This window comes from Barbus barbus (assembly GCF_936440315.1).
Source record: "Barbus barbus genome assembly, chromosome: 32".
In the NCBI taxonomy this organism is placed as follows: Eukaryota; Metazoa; Chordata; class Actinopteri; order Cypriniformes; family Cyprinidae; genus Barbus; species Barbus barbus.
Genome location: NC_136760.1, coordinates 18,628,042 through 18,646,792, shown reverse-complemented (window position 1 = coordinate 18,646,792; position 18,751 = coordinate 18,628,042). Strand labels below are relative to the sequence as shown.

General features: G+C 37.4%; 2 protein-coding genes across 3 annotated transcripts; one reads left to right on the top strand and one right to left on the bottom strand.

The window, feature by feature from the left end:
- Nucleotides 1-2,638: 2,638 nt before the first annotated feature.
- On the bottom strand, nucleotides 2,639-7,445 carry LOC306852778 (cyclin-dependent kinase 5 activator 1-like). The gene is made up of 2 exons (XM_079389853.1): nucleotides 7,163-7,445; nucleotides 2,639-5,913 (listed from the first exon to the last, which is right to left on the bottom strand). Exon 2 carries the CDS (start codon nucleotides 5,732-5,734, stop codon nucleotides 4,820-4,822), a length of 915 nt encoding a protein of 304 aa, XP_079245979.1. The 5' UTR covers nucleotides 5,735-5,913; nucleotides 7,163-7,445; the 3' UTR covers nucleotides 2,639-4,819.
- Nucleotides 7,446-9,857: 2,412 nt separating this feature from the next.
- Nucleotides 9,858-18,641, top strand: LOC306852539 (26S proteasome non-ATPase regulatory subunit 11B). Of its 2 annotated transcripts, XM_079389445.1 has the most exons (14): nucleotides 9,858-9,977; nucleotides 11,589-11,690; nucleotides 11,784-11,980; nucleotides 12,705-12,762; nucleotides 13,056-13,250; nucleotides 13,347-13,491; nucleotides 14,305-14,365; nucleotides 14,561-14,623; nucleotides 14,710-14,835; nucleotides 14,955-14,990; nucleotides 15,454-15,505; nucleotides 16,430-16,572; nucleotides 16,705-16,748; nucleotides 17,488-18,124. In XM_079389445.1, the coding sequence occupies exons 1-12, from the start codon at nucleotides 9,887-9,889 to the stop codon at nucleotides 16,570-16,572; spliced, it is 1,269 nt and encodes a 422-aa protein (XP_079245571.1). In that variant the 5' UTR covers nucleotides 9,858-9,886; the 3' UTR covers nucleotides 16,705-16,748; nucleotides 17,488-18,124. The 2 variants fall into 2 exon arrangements, with proteins under 2 accessions (XP_079245571.1, XP_079245570.1); XM_079389444.1 differs by having other exon boundaries at nucleotides 16,705-18,641.
- The last annotated feature ends 110 nt before the right edge of the window (nucleotides 18,642-18,751 follow it).

The following is an 18,751-nucleotide window of genomic DNA, read 5'->3' as shown; positions in this document are numbered from 1 at the left end:
ACCAGAGATGAAGCATTCAGATCAGGAGATAAAGCAGCCCTCAAAACAGCAAGAGCCAATCTGTCCTGTGGCATCAAAAATGCAAAACGGTCATATGCTCAAAAAATCTACAATCACTTCACAGACAGCAGAGACACACGGAGCCTGTGGCAAGCCATTCAGACCATCACTGACTATAAGCCCCCGCCACAGGCCTGTGATGAGGACACATCCCTCCCCGATGCACTCAACCACTTTTATTCACGGTTTGAAATGCAGAATGACACACCTGCACAAAAACTGCTCACACCTCCCAACGACCGGGCGCTCTGTCTGTCTCCAGCCGACGTAAGGAAGACCCTATCTAGGATTAACCCACGCAAGGCTGCGGGACCTGACAACATACCTGGCCGTGTTCCAAGAGACTGTGCTGCACAGCTGACAGATGTCCTAACAGATATCTTCAACACCTCGCTGAGCCAGGCAGTCGTCCCCACATGTCTCAAATCCACAACAATCATACCGGTACCAAAGAAATCACCTGTGTCCTGTCTCAATGACTACCGTCCCATAGCACTGACTCCAATCATGATGAAGTGCTTTGAGAGGTTAGTCATGCACAACATCAAAACCAGCCCTCCCCAACACACTCGACCCGCTCCAGTTTGCATACCATCCAAACCGCTCTACGGACGATGCAATTTCCTCCACCCTCCACCTGGCTCTCACAGAGGATCTCACCTGGACCACCAACACCATGTCACTCTCCAAAAAGGCACAACATACAGTGCCTACACTTTCTCCGCCGGCTGAAAAGATCAAGTCTCCCTCCACCCATCCTCACCACATTCTACAGAGGCACCATTGGGAGTGTGCTGACCAGCTGCATCACTGTCTGGTACGGGAACTGCAGTGCTGCTGACCACAAGACCCTCCAGCGGACAGTGAACACAGCTGCAAAGATCATCGATGCCCCTCTCCCCTCCATCCTGGACATTTTCCTTACACGATGCTCTAGCAAAACCAACAGAATCGTGAAGGACTCCACCCATCCTTCCCACAGTCTCTTCCAGCTCCTACCATCAGGAAGACGGTACCGGAGCATCAGAGCCCGCTCCACCAGACTGCTCAACAGCTTTTTCCCCCAGGCTGTGAGAGCCCTGAACTCAAATCACCCCACCCCCCTTTGAAACCCCATGCAAACGGCTACCTCTTGAAACATGGACATGAAATTTTTTTTCAGCTATATAAATTAGGAAGTATAGGCTGCCCTTTCTGTATTATTATGCTTCTAATATCTTTTCAACTGGTGTCGTTAGTGTGTTTATTCATTCAAATTAAGGTGTTCAGTGTTAATTCATTCAAAATCCCACATATAATTATGTATAACTTGATAAAAGATTTTAGATAATTGTTATATAATTTGATAGAGACACCAATTAAAAGTCCACCCTATTTCATAAAGATCCACCCACATAATTAGAGATTTCTGGTCTTGCCACTTGCCCTAAATTTGTTCTCAATAGTGTAGTTTGGAACAATTGACACTCTGCTCTTAAGCGTGTAAACATTTTAAAATAGAATGTTTTTAATGTAAATCATCTATTAGTTTCAGTGGTATAAGTTATAATAGGAAAATGTTATTGTTTAACAAGCTACCATTATCCTAAACAAACCGGTCTGTGATAATGTGAGACCACATAATTGGAAAAATAGATATTGGTAAACTGCCGGCTTTCATGTTGCTAATTTGCTTATGTAACAGCCCTGCACCCAAATGTGACTAGGTACAATATGGACAGTCCAGCTGAGAATTATAGTGTTCTTTAGGTGATGTCAGCTGAAACAACCACACCGTGGTCTATCTGTAATGATCAGTGCATCAGTTTATTTGTCATCACAGTACAAAAATAAATAAAAAATAAGCAGAAACAAAATGCAAAAAGTTACAGCAACAGATTTTTGTCTTTTTTAAAAGAACAAAACAGTAACAGATCCGTAACCCCTCCCTCCCACCCGCCTGTCAAACTCTAGCCTGATGCTATAGAGTCCTACCCTCTAATAAGCACGGCCATGCTCTGATCCTAGAAAATCAACATACACACATCACATTCTTCTATACAAATACACTCGTTCGCGCACGCACACTCATGCAATCCTTTTTTGTAACACTGTTCTAGCTCAGTTCTACAAAGAATTACGCAACAGATACAGAGAGAGTTTGACAGGAGTTTAATCTTTTACTTATTGTTTTTTAAGTGTTTCTCTTTGTTTCAAAGGACTACTCTGTGATGCAAGTGAAAAAATGGCACATTGTTGTGGGTTGGGGGCAAATAATAGCAGGCAAGCGGTGAAGAAGGGCTCACCTACTTCAGCCCCCACAACCTCAAACCCCTGCGGTCTCCTCAGACGAATCGCTCACAGAAAAGTGCAAGTCCCGTATCCAAACCTCCCCTGGCACGTTTTTGAGCAAATTATTGGCTTCCTCGACCTTTAGTCACTTAAAGCAATGCAGCAGGGCAAGCAGTCTCACAGAATCCATCCATCCCACTTTCATATCATGAGAAGAACAGGCTTTTGCATGAATTAACAGAGACATAATAATGTTTGCTTATATGACTGTCACAATCTTTTTTCTTTTCTTTTTTTTTTTTTTTTTGACTACAAAGAAAGAGATACATAACTACTGAAAGAAAGCATGCACAATTTAGCACTGTTGAGATGTTTTCAAGCGGGCAAATAGATCATATAACACACATTTTCCCAGTTTGATCAATGTGGCTGCAAATGCAAGTTTGTAATATTGTCTGGTACATGAAAACCATTCCTCTATGTAAATGTGATAGAAATCGCTGCTCATCTCCAGAAATAGACCACATCTCATCCAGTTTAATGCCTGGAGCTTGTTATCGTCTGTGCTGTCATGGGTTAATCACTCATGATTGCTTTTGCAGTGCTGATATGTAGAACATCCCAACAGTACTTCACAGAGAAATTGGTTTCAGGTATTTCATTTTGAATGAAACCGATCGTCTGTCACTATGATGAATTACCTTGGTGTTTCTCAGATCTGAAAATGGTCTTAAACTAAGCTCTTAGAGACGTTATCGCCTTGAATAATTCATTCGAATGCAAATGTGCATTAACCGTAATCTTCATTCCCACCAAAATGTAGCCATCGATCTAAATGCTGGACTGTTTTTTTTTTTAACAACGCGTTACTAAAATCTCTAAATTCAAAAGAGAAATGTGTGACAATAATTAATAAATAACAATAAATTACGATTTCGATAGATACTTATTAATGACAATCCTACTGTTCCAAAGTTTGCTGGCCTTTGGTATGTTTTTAGACCTACATGATTTTCATCAAAGGTATGGCACTGTTTTTGATACATTTACAGGCTTTTCTGTACAGAGCCCCCTGTTGAAAGTAGTCTGAGTGCAAAACAAAATGACAAAACAATGGCTCATTGAAGCAGGCATAGCAAGAAAAACTATTTTAACTTGTTTTTTTTTTGTTTTTTTTGTCATATTTCATTCCCTAAACACATATGCAGTCGGCTTAAAAAAAACTCAAAGTACATCATCCGGCTTGAGTGTGCATTCAGATGAATACAGCTGTTTTTTAAAAAAATGACGTACACCACAGGAGAGATCTGTTTAACTCTGTATCATGGATGAAAATAAAGTAGGTCTTTCTTACAAATGTGCTGACAACCTCTCCTTTCACCATGTATATCAACAGCCACTGTGCAATGCTGGCCTCAAAGTCAGTTCCCTTTATTCTTTGTGTGTGGCTTGTGAACATAAACACGCTCAACCTGACGCTCAGACGCCCCTCTTCCCTTTTTGCAATGTAACAGAATTTGCAACAGCAAGGTGTTTAGCATTCAGCGAGTGTCCGGTTTCATGGACACAGGAGAACAAGTGTCTGTTGATTATGAATCAGTGTCCATTTCTATTGACAGCGGTGGCAAGGATCTTGGTGCAAAGTGTCCAGAAGTCAGCTTGACAACAGCTGGATTCCTGTCCACATTCAAAGTTGTGTTCTTTTTGTCTCGTTGTGTCTTTTGAAGTCTTTTCTGTCAGTGCTTTTAAATATTCACTTGGTCCACTCAAGTCTGGCATTTATTCATATTCAGGTCCAAAATTGCCATTGCTAAAGGTAATGAAAGACTCGCTGCTCCTTTTGAACAACATTAGCATCACCCATTGCTTCCTATAAAATTTATGAATGGGAATAATACTCTGAAAGATATCTCATTATTTATTCCACCCATGTAGGAGCTACATAAATGGATAGTTCAGCCAAAAATGAAAATGTTGTTATTTACTTGCCCTCTAAAAGAAGAAGAGACAAAAGAAGATACTGTTTTCACTTTTAAAAATAAAGGTTCTTTATTGGTAGCTATTCTTTCATGAAGAACCTTAAACAATCATGAAACCTTTCCATTCTCCAAAAAGTTATTTATAGTGTAAAAGAGTTATTTAGATGTTTAAAATGTTCTTTACACACACAAAAAAATGGTTCCTTAAGAAGTGAAAGAACTAAAAATGGTTCTTCTATAGTATCGCTGTGGAAATCTGCTCTTGGAACCTTTATTTTTAAGAGCCTACAATGAGAGTCAATGGGGTCCAAAACAACCCTGTTGGACCCCACTGTTTCTGGACTAAGAAACACTCACATTTTAGACATCATCTTCTGTGTTGCAAAGGGCATACAGGTTTGGAACAACATCAGGGTGAATAGATTTCTCAGAATTTTCCTTTTTGGGTGAACTATCCCTTAAAAAAAATGCCAGACGAGAGTGCCACCAAAGACATCTCCAGAGCCCTCTCACCGGTCCAGGCCGATGAGCAGACGACTCCTCTCCTCCTCCTTCTGGCTCTCGTTTTTGAGGTCTGCAAAGACCTGGGTGAAATAGTGAGGATCTGAGTTGATCTGCAGCATCTTGGCGCTCATCAAGTTGATGATGGACAGGCAGCGGTCCCAGAATGTCTCCTTGGAGGTCTCCACCAGGAATGGCTTGAGAGGGTATGAGATTTCATTGCCCATGTAAGAGTAAGACAGGTAGAGGCAGGTCAGCAGTACGGCTTGCAGCTCGTGCTCCGTAGCCACTTCGGAGGAGACCACGTCACGGCAGAGCATGTAGACGAAAACCACGTTGGCCGGAGTGATGAAGCCCTGATCCTGCCAGCCCTGGAGCAGCAGAGAACGATCCACGCTACGGAGCCACAGCACTGGGTCGGTGGGAGAAAGGTGCTTGAGTCGGTAGCACCTCCGGCAGAGGAACTCTCCCAAACAGCGTAGCAACTCACTGGTGGAGGCTTGTACGATCACCCTCTTGGGTGTCCCGGGAACAACGTTGGAGTTGGAAAGAGGCGCCTTCTTGACCGAGGAAGCTGTGTTGTTGGAGTTTTTGGAGCCTTGGTTTGATGGACTCGACTGGTCCTGTGTAAAGGAGGAGAGATTTGCACAAGACTGTGACTTCTTGAGGTTCTCATTGTTGAGGTGAGAAACATTGTTCTGGTAGCCGGCATTAGGCTGCACCTTCTTAGACCCCTTTTTCTTGGCTGAGACGGCTACTATTCGTTTCCACGGCAGAACGTTGATGAGTGGGTGCCGCTTTAGGTTCTTGTCTTTGGCGTTCTTGCTGTTCTGAACTGCCGTGTAGTGGCCCACGGTGGCCGGGCCATCCTCAAACAGGGCGGCCTTCCGGTAGCTGGGTGAAAGCGATAGCACGGTTCCCATGATGCTGGGAGCGGGTTATCAGAATCTCAAGGTTAGGGGTCAGCTAAAGAAGGTGCCAAACTGGAGCCCCACTGCTTCTTGAGACTAGTTCAATCTGTGTTAGACATCCAAATTTAGGTTGGTGCTCTATTTAAAGAAAAATGATAACGGGATAGATGAGAGCTGTGTCACTGCAAAGCCTGTAAAACAAAAAAAGTATGTATAAATACATATACTTTTTTATCAAATTGGTGCTTTCCTGGCACATTTTAATACAGTCCTTTTAATATAGCAATGATATAAGTGTGTATTTTAATTAGCATCACATTAGCATGACTTTTTTATACTGCAGAATGTACAGTGTATGCACTATAATTGTGCAAAATATCTTCAGAATAAAAGATGCATTATAATATAATACTAGTAAATTTTACCTCTATGACATTGATCTGTTTGTCTCTTGTCTTTGTTATGTTAGATTTTAGTCAATTTATCTGTTTTTTTATCAACACAAATAAAGGGTTATACCTGTAGTATATGCATGCTTGCCTGGCAATTTGGCCTTTTGTTTTCATTAAAATAATCTTAAATTATTAATGCTAGATGATTTGACAATGGGTTTTCTCAGGTGTAAAATAATTATCTTACGTCAAAAATGTCCATATTGTCGATATGTTCTACTCATGTGAATTTTTAAATTTGACAATAGCACTGTTTTTTGTTTGTTTGTTTTTTATGTCGAAAACAGGTCTTATAAAGGTATTGCGTCGTAGATTGAAGTAAGAGGCATACATTCTTTATTCCTTGACACGCACTCACAATAATAATCAATCATTCTTTTTAAACTGCACGTTTTTCTACAATATAAGCAATTGATTTCTTGGGTAGATCTGTCACTCTTACAATATCATCATTTACACCCCACGTTTATAAAGAAATTACAGCAAACTCAAACCCGCCAATGGACATAAATAAAGACACCGCCATGATTGCAGATTCCACTGTTTACTGCCCTCTTGTAAATACTGACTCCATTGTATCACCGTACATTTGTATTTAATATTCTCATTCCTCATTCTAATTCAATGCATGTTTGTAGATGATTTAATAAAAAAAACACACACAAAACAAACAAAAACCATCTGTTTTGCTACTATAATGTAGGTTATTTGTGCGTTGCTCAAATATATCGGCCCCTGTCCAAGGTTCTGAAAATGTGTGATCCTCCCTGCGATGTTTACATGAGCACGAGAGACTACTGACACTCATTTTCATCATCCCGTCAAAAAATTTGAATATAGAAAGACAAATAAATCAACAAAGTAAATGTTAACCAAGCCAGCTTCCAATTCCCATATTAATACTGTAATATATTTAAAATACGACCAACAATCAAGCAAATATAACATCTATGAAAACAAAAGCTATGATGAAAAACAGCTCACTTACAGGAATCTGCTCCCCTCCACGATGCTTTGGCAAAACAAGAGCCGCAGTAATGGCTGTCTGGGTTTATCCTTGATAAACTGCGCATCAAGGAGATGCAAAATCAGCCACCCCAAGAAAAATATTGAATATTAAGATTGTCAGGAAGCCTAAATTCCAATGGAATAGTATGCTTTAATCAAACAAAACAATCTCCACGCCTTGTCGGAGGTCTCTGTAGGCGCTCCAGTGGTCTGGGGATGCTGGATGTCTCCTTTGGTTGGTGATGCTGAGAACTGTGTGAAGCTGTGCTATTGGTCCACACCAGCAGATACGGGATTTAGGTTGATGTTGTGCTGTCATAGCCGCGCTCGCGCACTGCGCACTGCTGTCAGAAAACCTGTGCTCGAGCGCCTCTCTGTGCTGTGTCCTTAATTTGGGATGTTGCTCCACTGCCCCGCCTTCGCGATTTGGGGGTCATTTAGGTTAGTTAAAGTTCAAAATAGGCTAATTAAAAATGAACAGAATAAAGAGACAGCTACTATGTATTTATAATTATAGGTAGGGCCTACATTTGTCTGAAATATTTGATATCATCCTCCAGGTAAATAAACATAATTTAATGTAACATGTAAATATAATCTAGGGAGGAGGGGCACAAATAACGCGGGGTTAGTTGTAACACACGTTTAAAAAAAAAATAATTTCCACACATGCATAACCAAATTTACAGTATTTACTAATTACCATATCAACATTATATAGAGAAAAAAAGTGCCAAAATTCAAAGTCTTTTGAAGATATCGCTGATCATTTAAGTAAATTTTTCATCTCAGTTTTTATTACTAATTTAAAATTAGACAAATCTGCTATTGTTTTAATCTCCAATCTGTTATTTATCAGTTTAGATCGTTTTTTAATGCCTCTATAGCTAGCAGAAGACACTAACTGGTTTTAAATGAAAGTTGCGCAGATGGGGTAAGCTGTAACACTGCGTTACAATCTGCCCTGCTGCGCTATTCTGAAACATTAGCGATGTAATTCACACTATTTACTTTAATACATTTTAATGAGAAACAGGTGAATAAAGACTGACAATCATTGTTTAATGTTCAGAAATTATTATTTCAAGACATGGAAAGCACTTTGGCTCGGTTATATGGGCCGTCCCAGGCATGGTTGCAATATGTCAAACTCAAAAATCAGATTACTTTTAATTATTTAAAATCGCCATTATTTTATTTAAAATAAATAATCATTTTATTTTATTGACAAAATATTTTAGTTTGTCTTGTATATTTTTTTCATAAGATCAGATAACATTTTAGGCTGTCATATGGTCATGTTACAATGTACCCCACCTACGGGGCATGTTGTCACATTGCACTTCCAATTTTTGAGGATAAATAAAGAAAAACGTATAACTGTATCTATGAAACAAATCAACATATTTGTATTAGACAAGTGTGAAATTACTGTGGATAAAAAATTATACTCTGAACACGAAGTGGATACACAATTTGAGAAAGTCAAAAAGTGTTATTTTGTGCCCCGCACTCCCCCATATACTTATTTATTATTTATATAAGTATATAGGGCGACAGACACCACCCCTCACAATGTAGAGCGTTTTGAGTGCTTAGAAAAGCGCTATATAAATGCAATGAATTATTATTATTATTATTTACATAACTATTTAACTACTAGCTATTTAAGCATATCGGTCTCCGTCTCATACATTGTTGCTAAGGACTGAGACTTGAAATATTACATGCCCAGGTTTGTTGATAGTATGGGCAGATTATTTGGCATTTCTTTCTGGATTTGATCACTATTTTATGTTTTTGTTTCACCATGTAGAAACGTCACTGTAGGAATAGCACGTTTTTATAAAGAACGTGTTTAAAGAACTTAAAAAACGTAATTCTTTAGGCTATATGAAATTGATAGGCTTACCCATTTAACATTAGCATTTATGAAAATGTTAGTTTGGAATGTTCTCTGAACGTTCAAAGATTATTTATTTATTTATTTTATATGACTGTTAAAGACAACATGGGAATGTTCCATTTTATTATTTTACAAAAATATTGTGCAACATTACTTCTCGAAACCACAGACGAACAAAAAGTTATTTCAAAAGTGTTTTATAATGTCTTTATACATGTAGCCTGTAAAAAAACCCAGGTAACTTTGAATGAACCAGTGAACGTTACTGGAAGAATGTTTGTTCATAACTTTGCCAGAACGTTAACCAAATGACTTGTAAACGTTCCTTGTTAGCAGGGTAGCCTATGTGTTTTCATTCAGCACAAGCAGTGGATTTCAGCCGTAAACAACAAAAGACAGGATGGTCAATGGCTTAGAAGGAAAACCATACACTACTAGGCTACATTTTACAGGAGTTTTCAGCATCCGGGTCTCTGTCGCCACCTACTGACAAATAAAATAAATAAATAGACTAAATAATAACAATTAATAATAATAATAAAAAATAAAACAGTAGAAATTTTCTGAGCAGCATTGTAGCCTACAAAATTAAGTAATAGTCTTAATAATAACACAATATAGAATAATAATGCAATATTTGAGATATACATGTTTTAGCTACTCAATCATGCATTAGAAAAGTAAAAGCAAAAATACTACAAAACCCAAACTGCCCACGCACTCACGCACGTACGTATGAACGCTTTTCCGGTTGGGCTCGCAAGTGCTTGTGGGTAGTGAGATTTTTGAATAGGGAAGATGGCAGCCGCGGCAGTGGTGGAGTTTCAGAGAGCTCAGTCTCTCATCAGCACAGACAGAAACGCTTCTATTGACATTTTACATTCAATAGGTAAAACTGTTTATTGAGCCTTTGGCAAAACTTTACTTTTCACTGTGCATGGCTACTTTAATGCATCATTATTAGGAAGGCTGGGGAGCCATGAGCCGGTGCTGCGGTGCTGACTCACTGTACTGTGTGCGTGCGTGCGTCTCAAAACCCAGTGAGCTGCCTCCATAGGCACCATATTTGGACCTTATTGTCGCGTTCGGAAGTTCGAATCGAGAATAGAACAAAGAGAGTTTTTTCGGCTTCTTGTGCTGCTTGAACATTTGAATCGAACGTTCGCTAAAAACTGTCTATCTAGGCAGCTCACTACATTTTGAGACACCACCAGTGTGAATGGACAGTTAGCCTGCAATATTAGCCACCCTTCCAGGCCAAGGCGCATTTTATCACATATAGTTTTTATGAATTATAGCTCCATTTATGACATTTTATTTTGAGATTAGTGTATTTTGACAATCTTAACTTGATTGACGTGTTTCTTACCAACCTTAAAGCAAGCTTTGACATTTCTGTTTTTGCTGTCGTGACATTAGCTGAGATTTGTTCTTTCTCTGTTTGGCTGCTGAAATCATAATTATTTTTTATTAAATGAATGGGCTTGCTAATTAGGGCATAACGCGCAGTTTTAGATTAGATAACTTGTTAGAAGTTATTAGATAACTTGTTAATTAGATAATAGTTTGGTAGAGTTAAAGCGGTTGTTTATTGACTAATTAAAACTTGCGCCGATTATTTGCCATCTTGTATTTGTTTTTGTCGTCTCCAAAACCTGTTAAGTTTCTTTCATGTCAACCTGATTCTTGTTTTCGTCGTTGTTTTATGAGTTACACAATGACAGTTGGTTTCAAATTAGATTAAATGAGATAATTAGGCGTAGGTACTTGGTTATTATTACGCAAGTTATTCTTAAAGGTGAAATTTATACTTTTTTTAGATTTTAAAGTATTCGATACAGATAAATGCATAGAGACAGCTGTAACCAAGCAACTTGTTGGTTGATTTTCCCGAAAAACACTGACGTTGTCAAAACATTACTTTTATTTTGAGCACTCTGACAAGCCAAACACGACAACAAAGGCTCAGCCAATGGCAGAAGTTTGGGGGCGGGATTATGTTGTTCAACCAATGGCTGATTGGGGGAGTATTCAGGGAAAGCTGTTGAAAGTCATTAGAAGGGTCAACAGAAATTACTCACTTTATCTAAAGGTGCATTCACTAATTAGCTTTTTTTTTTCTCTCTCTCTCTCAATTAGACAACTATTTTGATAAATATAGTTAAAATAGTTTACACTCGCATGAGATTAAGACATAAATGGTTGCTTGTTTCTTGGATGTGCTACTTACAAATGTGTTTTAAATTTACATCAGTTATACAAATAGTGATTACATGCTTGATGTATTTTATTCTATCACTTTAAAGAGGCTATATCTGTCATTTCAAATTTTGTATTATATTACTAATTTTGTATTTACTATTTAATCATTTTAATGGCAGCGGCAGCATATATTAAATAAAATATTTACAATATTCAGTTCAATTAATTTATATTGATAGGAGAGTTTATAAAAGGTTGTTGGCCTTAGTTACTACTCAACTTTGTCTGGATTTTTCAGTGAGACGAGATGTCCAGGAAGATGATGAAGAGGCGGTTCGTGTCAAGGAGCAAAGCATCCTGGAGTTGGGCACTCTCCTGGCTAAGACGGGACAAGCTGCAGGTTGGCATCAACATTCTGGGGAGATGCTGTTCCTGTGATAGAAATGTTTTACTTTGTTGTGTCACACTTCATTATTGTTGCATGTTACTTTAGAGCTTGGTGGCCTGCTGAAATTTGTAAGGCCTTTCCTGATCTCCATAAGCAAGGCAAAGGCAGCACGGTTGGTGCGCTCGCTCCTGGATCTATTTCTGGACATGGAGGCTGCCACGGGCCAGGAGGTTGAGCTGTGCCTGGAATGCATCGAATGGGCTAAAGCTGAGAAAAGAACCTTCCTCAGACAAGCCCTAGAGGTAAACAAAATTGGCATAAACAGCTTTGGACTGTCATGTAAATTTGCCAATAATTAATCAAAATTAATACTAAACCTTAAAATTGTGAACTTATATAATGTGAACTTAATGAGCTACTCCGTTACATTGTTATTGCCACAGCTTTTCTTTGTCTAATAATAAAACTAAGTAAATCTGTAATTTGTTAATTTGACTTGCTACTTTTATTATGCCGTTTTAAAAACAGCCATAGTTTTTTATATTCTTAATTAATTAATACATAAAAATTATTAGTAGTAGACAGCAAAATAATTAATCATTATTACTTATTTTTTTATTTCCCTCTTTTACATCTTACCAAGGCTGCATTTTCTGATAAAAAAAAAAAATACAATACATTTTGTGAAATACTATTTCAGCTTAAAATAACTAAATATATATAGTAATAAATGTCGTTTATTCCTGTGATGGAACAAATCATTCTAATATGCTGATTTGTTGCTCAAAAACCTTTCTTATCATCAATGTTGAAAACAGTTGTGATGCTTATTTTTTTGTGGCAAACCATGACTTTTTTCAACATTCTTTGATTAATAGAAAGTTTAAAAGGACATTTATTTGATATTGAATAATAATACTGTTATCGTGACATTTAAAAATATTTCTAACTAATTTATTGAATTAAATGAACTAGCAGTAGAAAACAATATAGTTTATCATTATTCCTTCTCTATTTTTTCATCAGGCTCGACTCGTTTCACTCTACTTTGACACAAAGAGATATCAGGAAGCCCTTCAGCTGGGTAAGAATAATGTAGAAAAATAAATGTGTACATGTAGTGGGATTCAAACATCTGAGCCAAATACTAAGAAATTCTGAAATTCATGTTCATTCAGTCAATATATATACATATTTTACTTTTTTGCTCAAATTGTTATGATTTGCAATAAACTGACATTTTAATTAGAAAATTGCAAAATATAAGCATCCCCAACTAGTGTACTCCTTTGGATCCCATTATATTTTTATTGTACACCGTAGTACTTTTGATGTGCTTGAAACTTTAAGATTGTAATCTCTGTTCTTTCTCTTTAGGTTCCCAATTGCTACAGGAGCTGAAGAAGATGGATGATAAAGCTCTGCTGGTGGAGGTTCAGCTGCTGGAGAGTAAAACCTACCACGCTCTCAGCAACATTCCCAAAGCCAGGGCTGCCCTCACCTCAGCCAGGACCACCGCCAATGCCATTTACTGTCCCCCAAAGCTCCAGGCGGCTCTTGATATGCAGTCAGGCAAGTCTTACTTATCAGTTTAATAATCTGTAAGTGTGTTTGAGATCAGAAGTATGTTTCGTATTGGTATGTGACAGTATTGCCCTTTCACTCCAGGCATCATCCATGCAGCTGGGGAGAAAGATTGGAAAACTGCCTACTCTTACTTCTTTGAGGCTTTTGAGGGCTACGACTCCATCAACAGCCCCAGGGCAGTCACTGCACTGAAATACATGCTCCTCTGCAAGATCATGCTCAGCTTGTAAGTGAGATAACCGCTAGCAGTTTATCCCTGTTTGTGTATGGGAGGCCACAGGATAAGTGAAGTGACATTCAGCCAAGTATGGTGACCCATACTCGGAATTCGTGCTCTGCATTTAACCCATCCATCGTGCACACACACAGCAGTGAACACACACACACCATGAACACACACCCAGAGCAGTGGGCAGCCATTTTATGCTGCGGCGCCCGGGGAGCAGTTGGGGGTTCGGTGCCTTGCTCAAGGGCACCTCAGTCGTGGTATTGAGGGTGGAGAGAGCACTGGACATTCACTCCCCCCACCTACAATTCCTGCCGGCCGGAGACTCGAACCCGCAACCTTCGGATTACAAGTCCGACTCTCTAACCATTAGGCCCCATAATACAACAGTCATTCTGTTGGTTATGCCAAACTCTGCTATCTAACACCGCCTTACTAAGTAATACTTGGACTTTCATATCTTCAGTGCAATGCATCTCCATAAATCATCACCTACGCTTAATGACTTCTAGCTTAAGTCCAAAAAAAAGTGTAGCATGTATTCAAATCACAGGTTATGTACTGCTGTTTAAAAGTTTGGGGTTGGTAAGATTTTTCAAAAATGTTGAAAGAATTATGCTCTTTCAACTCTTATGCTCATTAAAGCTGTTTATTTGATTAAAGATACGATTTTTTCAGTATTGATGGATGAATATAAAGTTCAAAAGAACATATGAAAATACAAATAATTTGTAACAATATAAATGTCTCTGTCACTTTTGATCAATACAATGCATCATTGTTGAATAAAAGTGTTGATTTCTTTTCTTCCAGGCCAGAGGAGGTACAGGCCTTGATCAGTGGCAAACTGGCTTTGCGATATGCAGGGCGACAGGTGAGCTCATTAAAATTCCAGTGTCTTTTTATAGATGAAATTACCACTTACAAACAAATGCTCTGTAGCAGCACTTCACGGTTCTTCGTGTGCCATGCTTTTATGTTTGCTTTTAACAACCTGCTACACATTTGACATTTTTTTTCTGAGCAAGTGCTCATTTGTAGTTGTGCCCTGTAATTTTTTCTCCATCAGACCGATGCACTGAGATGTATAGCACAAGCCAGCAAGAACAGATCATTAGCAGATTTTGAAAAGGTGAGATTTTGACTTGTCTGTATACATTTTTCATTGAAGTCTTTGATGTCATGCTCCGCTTTCTGCTTGCTCTTTCACACATGAAGGCCCTGACAGAGTACACTAAAGAGCTGAGAGACGACCCCATCATCAACACACATTTGGCCAAGCTTTATGACAATTTGCTGGAACAGAATCTCATTCGGGTCATTGAGCCCTTTTCCAGAGTACAGGTAGTGTGTGCATAATGTTTTCATCCTAAAGTGTAATGTACAAAGTACATTTTTAAAAAGTACAACAAAGTACAACTTTTTTATGCCCTTTCCCCCCCTTTTTTTCCTCTATTTTCAAGATAACACATATATCAGGCCTCATCAAACTTCCAAAGGTACGAACTGTTTTCTTCTGTTTATAAGCTTTGATCCAGAGGTCATACATCACTGTATCCAGGTCCAAATGCTCCTTCAGATGTCTAAAGCAAATAACAAATAACTCTATTATACACTGATGGTACGCTGTAGTACTATCAAAATAAATCATGTTTTTAAAAGCTTAGCTTGAAGGTGCGATATAAATTAAATGTGCTCATAAATGGCTGTTTTCTCACTTGAAACAGAGTAGAGGCTTAGACATGGTCAATATGTCATGACAAGTGGATGGTTTAGAGCTTTAATGTTTTAAAAACTGTTATTAGCTTTAATCATGGTGACACAGGATTGCAGCCTTTAGTACCACCACAAAATAGCAACACATTGATAAGTTATGAAATGAACAATGACTATATTACCATGTATACATGCTCACTAAAATACATCTCTTTCTGATATTTTGTTTTTGTTTGTTTTGCACAGGATGATGTTGAGAGGAAACTGTCACAAATGATCCTGGACAAAAAGTTTCATGGTTTGTCTTTTTTTTTTTTTTTAATCAAATTATAAAATGTTATTTTATATATATAAATTTAAAAAAACCCCAGCAACAACAAATAATTTTTTTTGACTGTTACGCATGGCATTGATAATCATGACACCACAGCACTGATTTAATTCACTCATTTTAAAGAGGCCATATGTTGCTTGTTATTTTAAAAGGTCTATTTTGTTTATTGGTTATACTACAATAGGTTAACGTGAATTAATTAGCTTTTTTTTACATACGACATGATATTTCAGCACCTCTATTCCCATTCTGAAATGTTCTAATTGAGTTCTGGTTTGTACAAAGCTTCTCCATGCCGAAAAGCCCAGAGTGTCCTGATTGGACAGCTGACCCAATGCATTGTGATTGGCATGTCAAGCGTGCATGACGCCCCTTACCACAATCAGCTTCTGATGCTTCTAAAGCAGTTTCAAACACAAACCGTTATTAATGGAATTGGTTTTACAATATAATTTTGAGCCCAAGTCAGATTTTGAAAATGTAGCTTGACTTAAGTTTTTATTTTGTAAAGCCTTACCTTCTTTCTTTGTACAGGCCTTTGAGTGGGCATTATGCTAATTTTTCAAATTTGCGATGTAGACGTTTGTGGGAAGTAATATTTAGACTTCAGTCTTTTAAGCAGTGTTCTCTGTTAGATAGAATAAATCCCTTTCATGGGAGACCATGAGCTTTGTGACTTAACAGACCTTGCACATGACACATTAAAGGAAATGGGAAATATTAAAAAGCATTAAATGTCCTCTTTAAGAATTTATAAACAAATAATAACATTTATTCATGACTGAAGTCCTCTGAGAATTTCCTGCTTCTCTACAGTATGTAACTAAATCTAATGAAATCCCCAAAATATCTTGAATTCATTTGCCTGATGGAGTTCTAATGTTGCAGGCATTCTTGACCAAGGTGAAGGAGTGCTCATCATATTCGAAGAGCCCCCTGTGGACAAGACTTACGAGGCAGCTCTAGAAACCATACAGAACATGAGCAAAGTTGTGGATTCACTGTACAACAAGGCTAAGAAGTTAACATAGGTGGGGAACTTTAAAAAATAAAATGCACACATAAATATTTAGCATGTTTGTTATGAAATATGGTTAAACGTTTATCTGGAATTCATTTATCTGTTTGATTTTGAAGTGTATCTTCATGTTTCTCTCCTGCAGAATAAACGTCAGAGGCTGCTGCTGTGTGAAATGGTTGTATGCGTGTGAGTTTGCCCGTGTGTATGTGTGTATGGCCAACATGTGGAACTTTTTTCTCACAGCAAAAAGGGACAACATTGAGCAAGATCTACTTGTTCCCCAGTTGAGAGTTTTTAATGTTTCTTTTCTTTCAAATGGACAATTTCATCTTTCTGATCCTCTGAATTTTTTTGTTGTTCTTTTCTGTATCTCTCAACGGCCAAAACAGGCCATCAGGGAATGTTGTACAACTACAATAAAATCCTAAAATGTCATATAGAACTGTATAGCTCTTCTACATTTACAGTTTTTTAATTACAGCAACTTTGTGATACAGACTCTTGGGTTTCGGTTATCTGCGGTTCATCGGTTGTTTGCAGTAGTGCATATCTTTTTCATTTTTTTCCTCATTTTATGGATGCGCATTCTAAATGATTGTTGTAGATGAGAGATTCAAAGGAACTTGGCTGTAAGGAAGAGGCTCTGTAATAAGCACAGTTGCCAATCATATTACCACACACACTAGAAAATAATTTTCTAAGTTCGTACGATCGAGTATTGTTTGCCGTTTACTTTTGCAGTATACTGTCTTTACAGTTTTGTATTTACAGTGTACTGTTTGCCAAGTAGGGTGGTTATATTAAACGGCCCAATCCTACAAAGCTTTTAGCCCTCTTTGATTAAAATAACCTTTTCCCAACACACATTTATGTTTGCACTGAAGTTTCTTTTTCGTTAATTCTTTTTTTTTTCTGATAATTTCAGATCAGTATCCCAATGCAAACTCCATTTCTAGTTTGCCAGCAGTAGACCAACGTATAAGTAAAATTCCCTCAATATTGTTTTAAAATTCAATATTTTGTACATTTTTTCATTACATTACATTCAAGTCATTGTTTTCCTGTAAATGTATACGTTCACAAATCCTTTACAAAAATAATTTATGTTTTCATTTATTCTGTTTAGTGTGCAATTATAAATATTCAACAACAACAAAGTAATTTTTTTGTGGGAGAATTATGTTTTTAAATGACCTTTTAAGTCCAGTGTTGATTTGAGAGCTTCCTGCATGTGATTGTGATTGATTTGTAGTGGTGATCTGGCATTGATCATTGACATTGAGAATTCAGTGAGACATTAAACACTTTGGAAAGTAATGTTATTTTTTTGTGCCTAACATTGAAAAGTGGTCCACAAAAGTCCTCTGTCCAAAGCTCAAATTCTCAATTATTGAAATCTTGGTATAAACAGATTTCAGTTCAAGGAAAATGACTGTTTTATTTTTGTATGAGTTGGCCTGTTCACTAATTAAAGTGTTTTGATTACATTTCTTGGTTTTAAGGGAAATTATCCTTATCCCTTGTTTGTACATGAATATAATCAAGCAATTTCCTTACTGTGGAAACAAGTTTGTTCTGCTGTGTGTGTTTTCTTGCTGGGCATTTTCACAACAAATACATTAGGATTGAGTCCTAAATCACAAGGAAATTATTTCATGAGAACCCAATATATTGTTTGCTGTGGTTAAAACAATATTAGAGTACAAAAACAGTAACCTCAGATTACTATATCTTAGATGAATATATTACATAAATATGTAAAAGCTTAAAACTGGAGATTAAGAGATTTAAGTTCCACTTTTCAAAGGGTTTATTTATTTTATTTTACTTTTTTATAGAGAGATTTAATGACAGCAGAGGGCAGACAGAAGTGATGGGATTAAACATAATCACAATAAATGAATAATAAAACATCTAATCCATACTAAAGTTTATTTTAATGAGCTTCTATATTAATTTCCTAATTTGAACAGACTGACTGGGTTTAGTACCCTCGGCAGTTTGAGAGAACAACTTATGGATGAATAAATGTGAATGTAAACCTTTATTTTGAAATAAACCTTCAGGTACATGAAACCCACATAACTCCTGAAATACTTTTTTATTTAAATCTTCGAATATAGATTCAGTTATTCGAATCAATTATATGAAAAACCGTTACACTTTACATCCAGTAGCATCCAGAAATA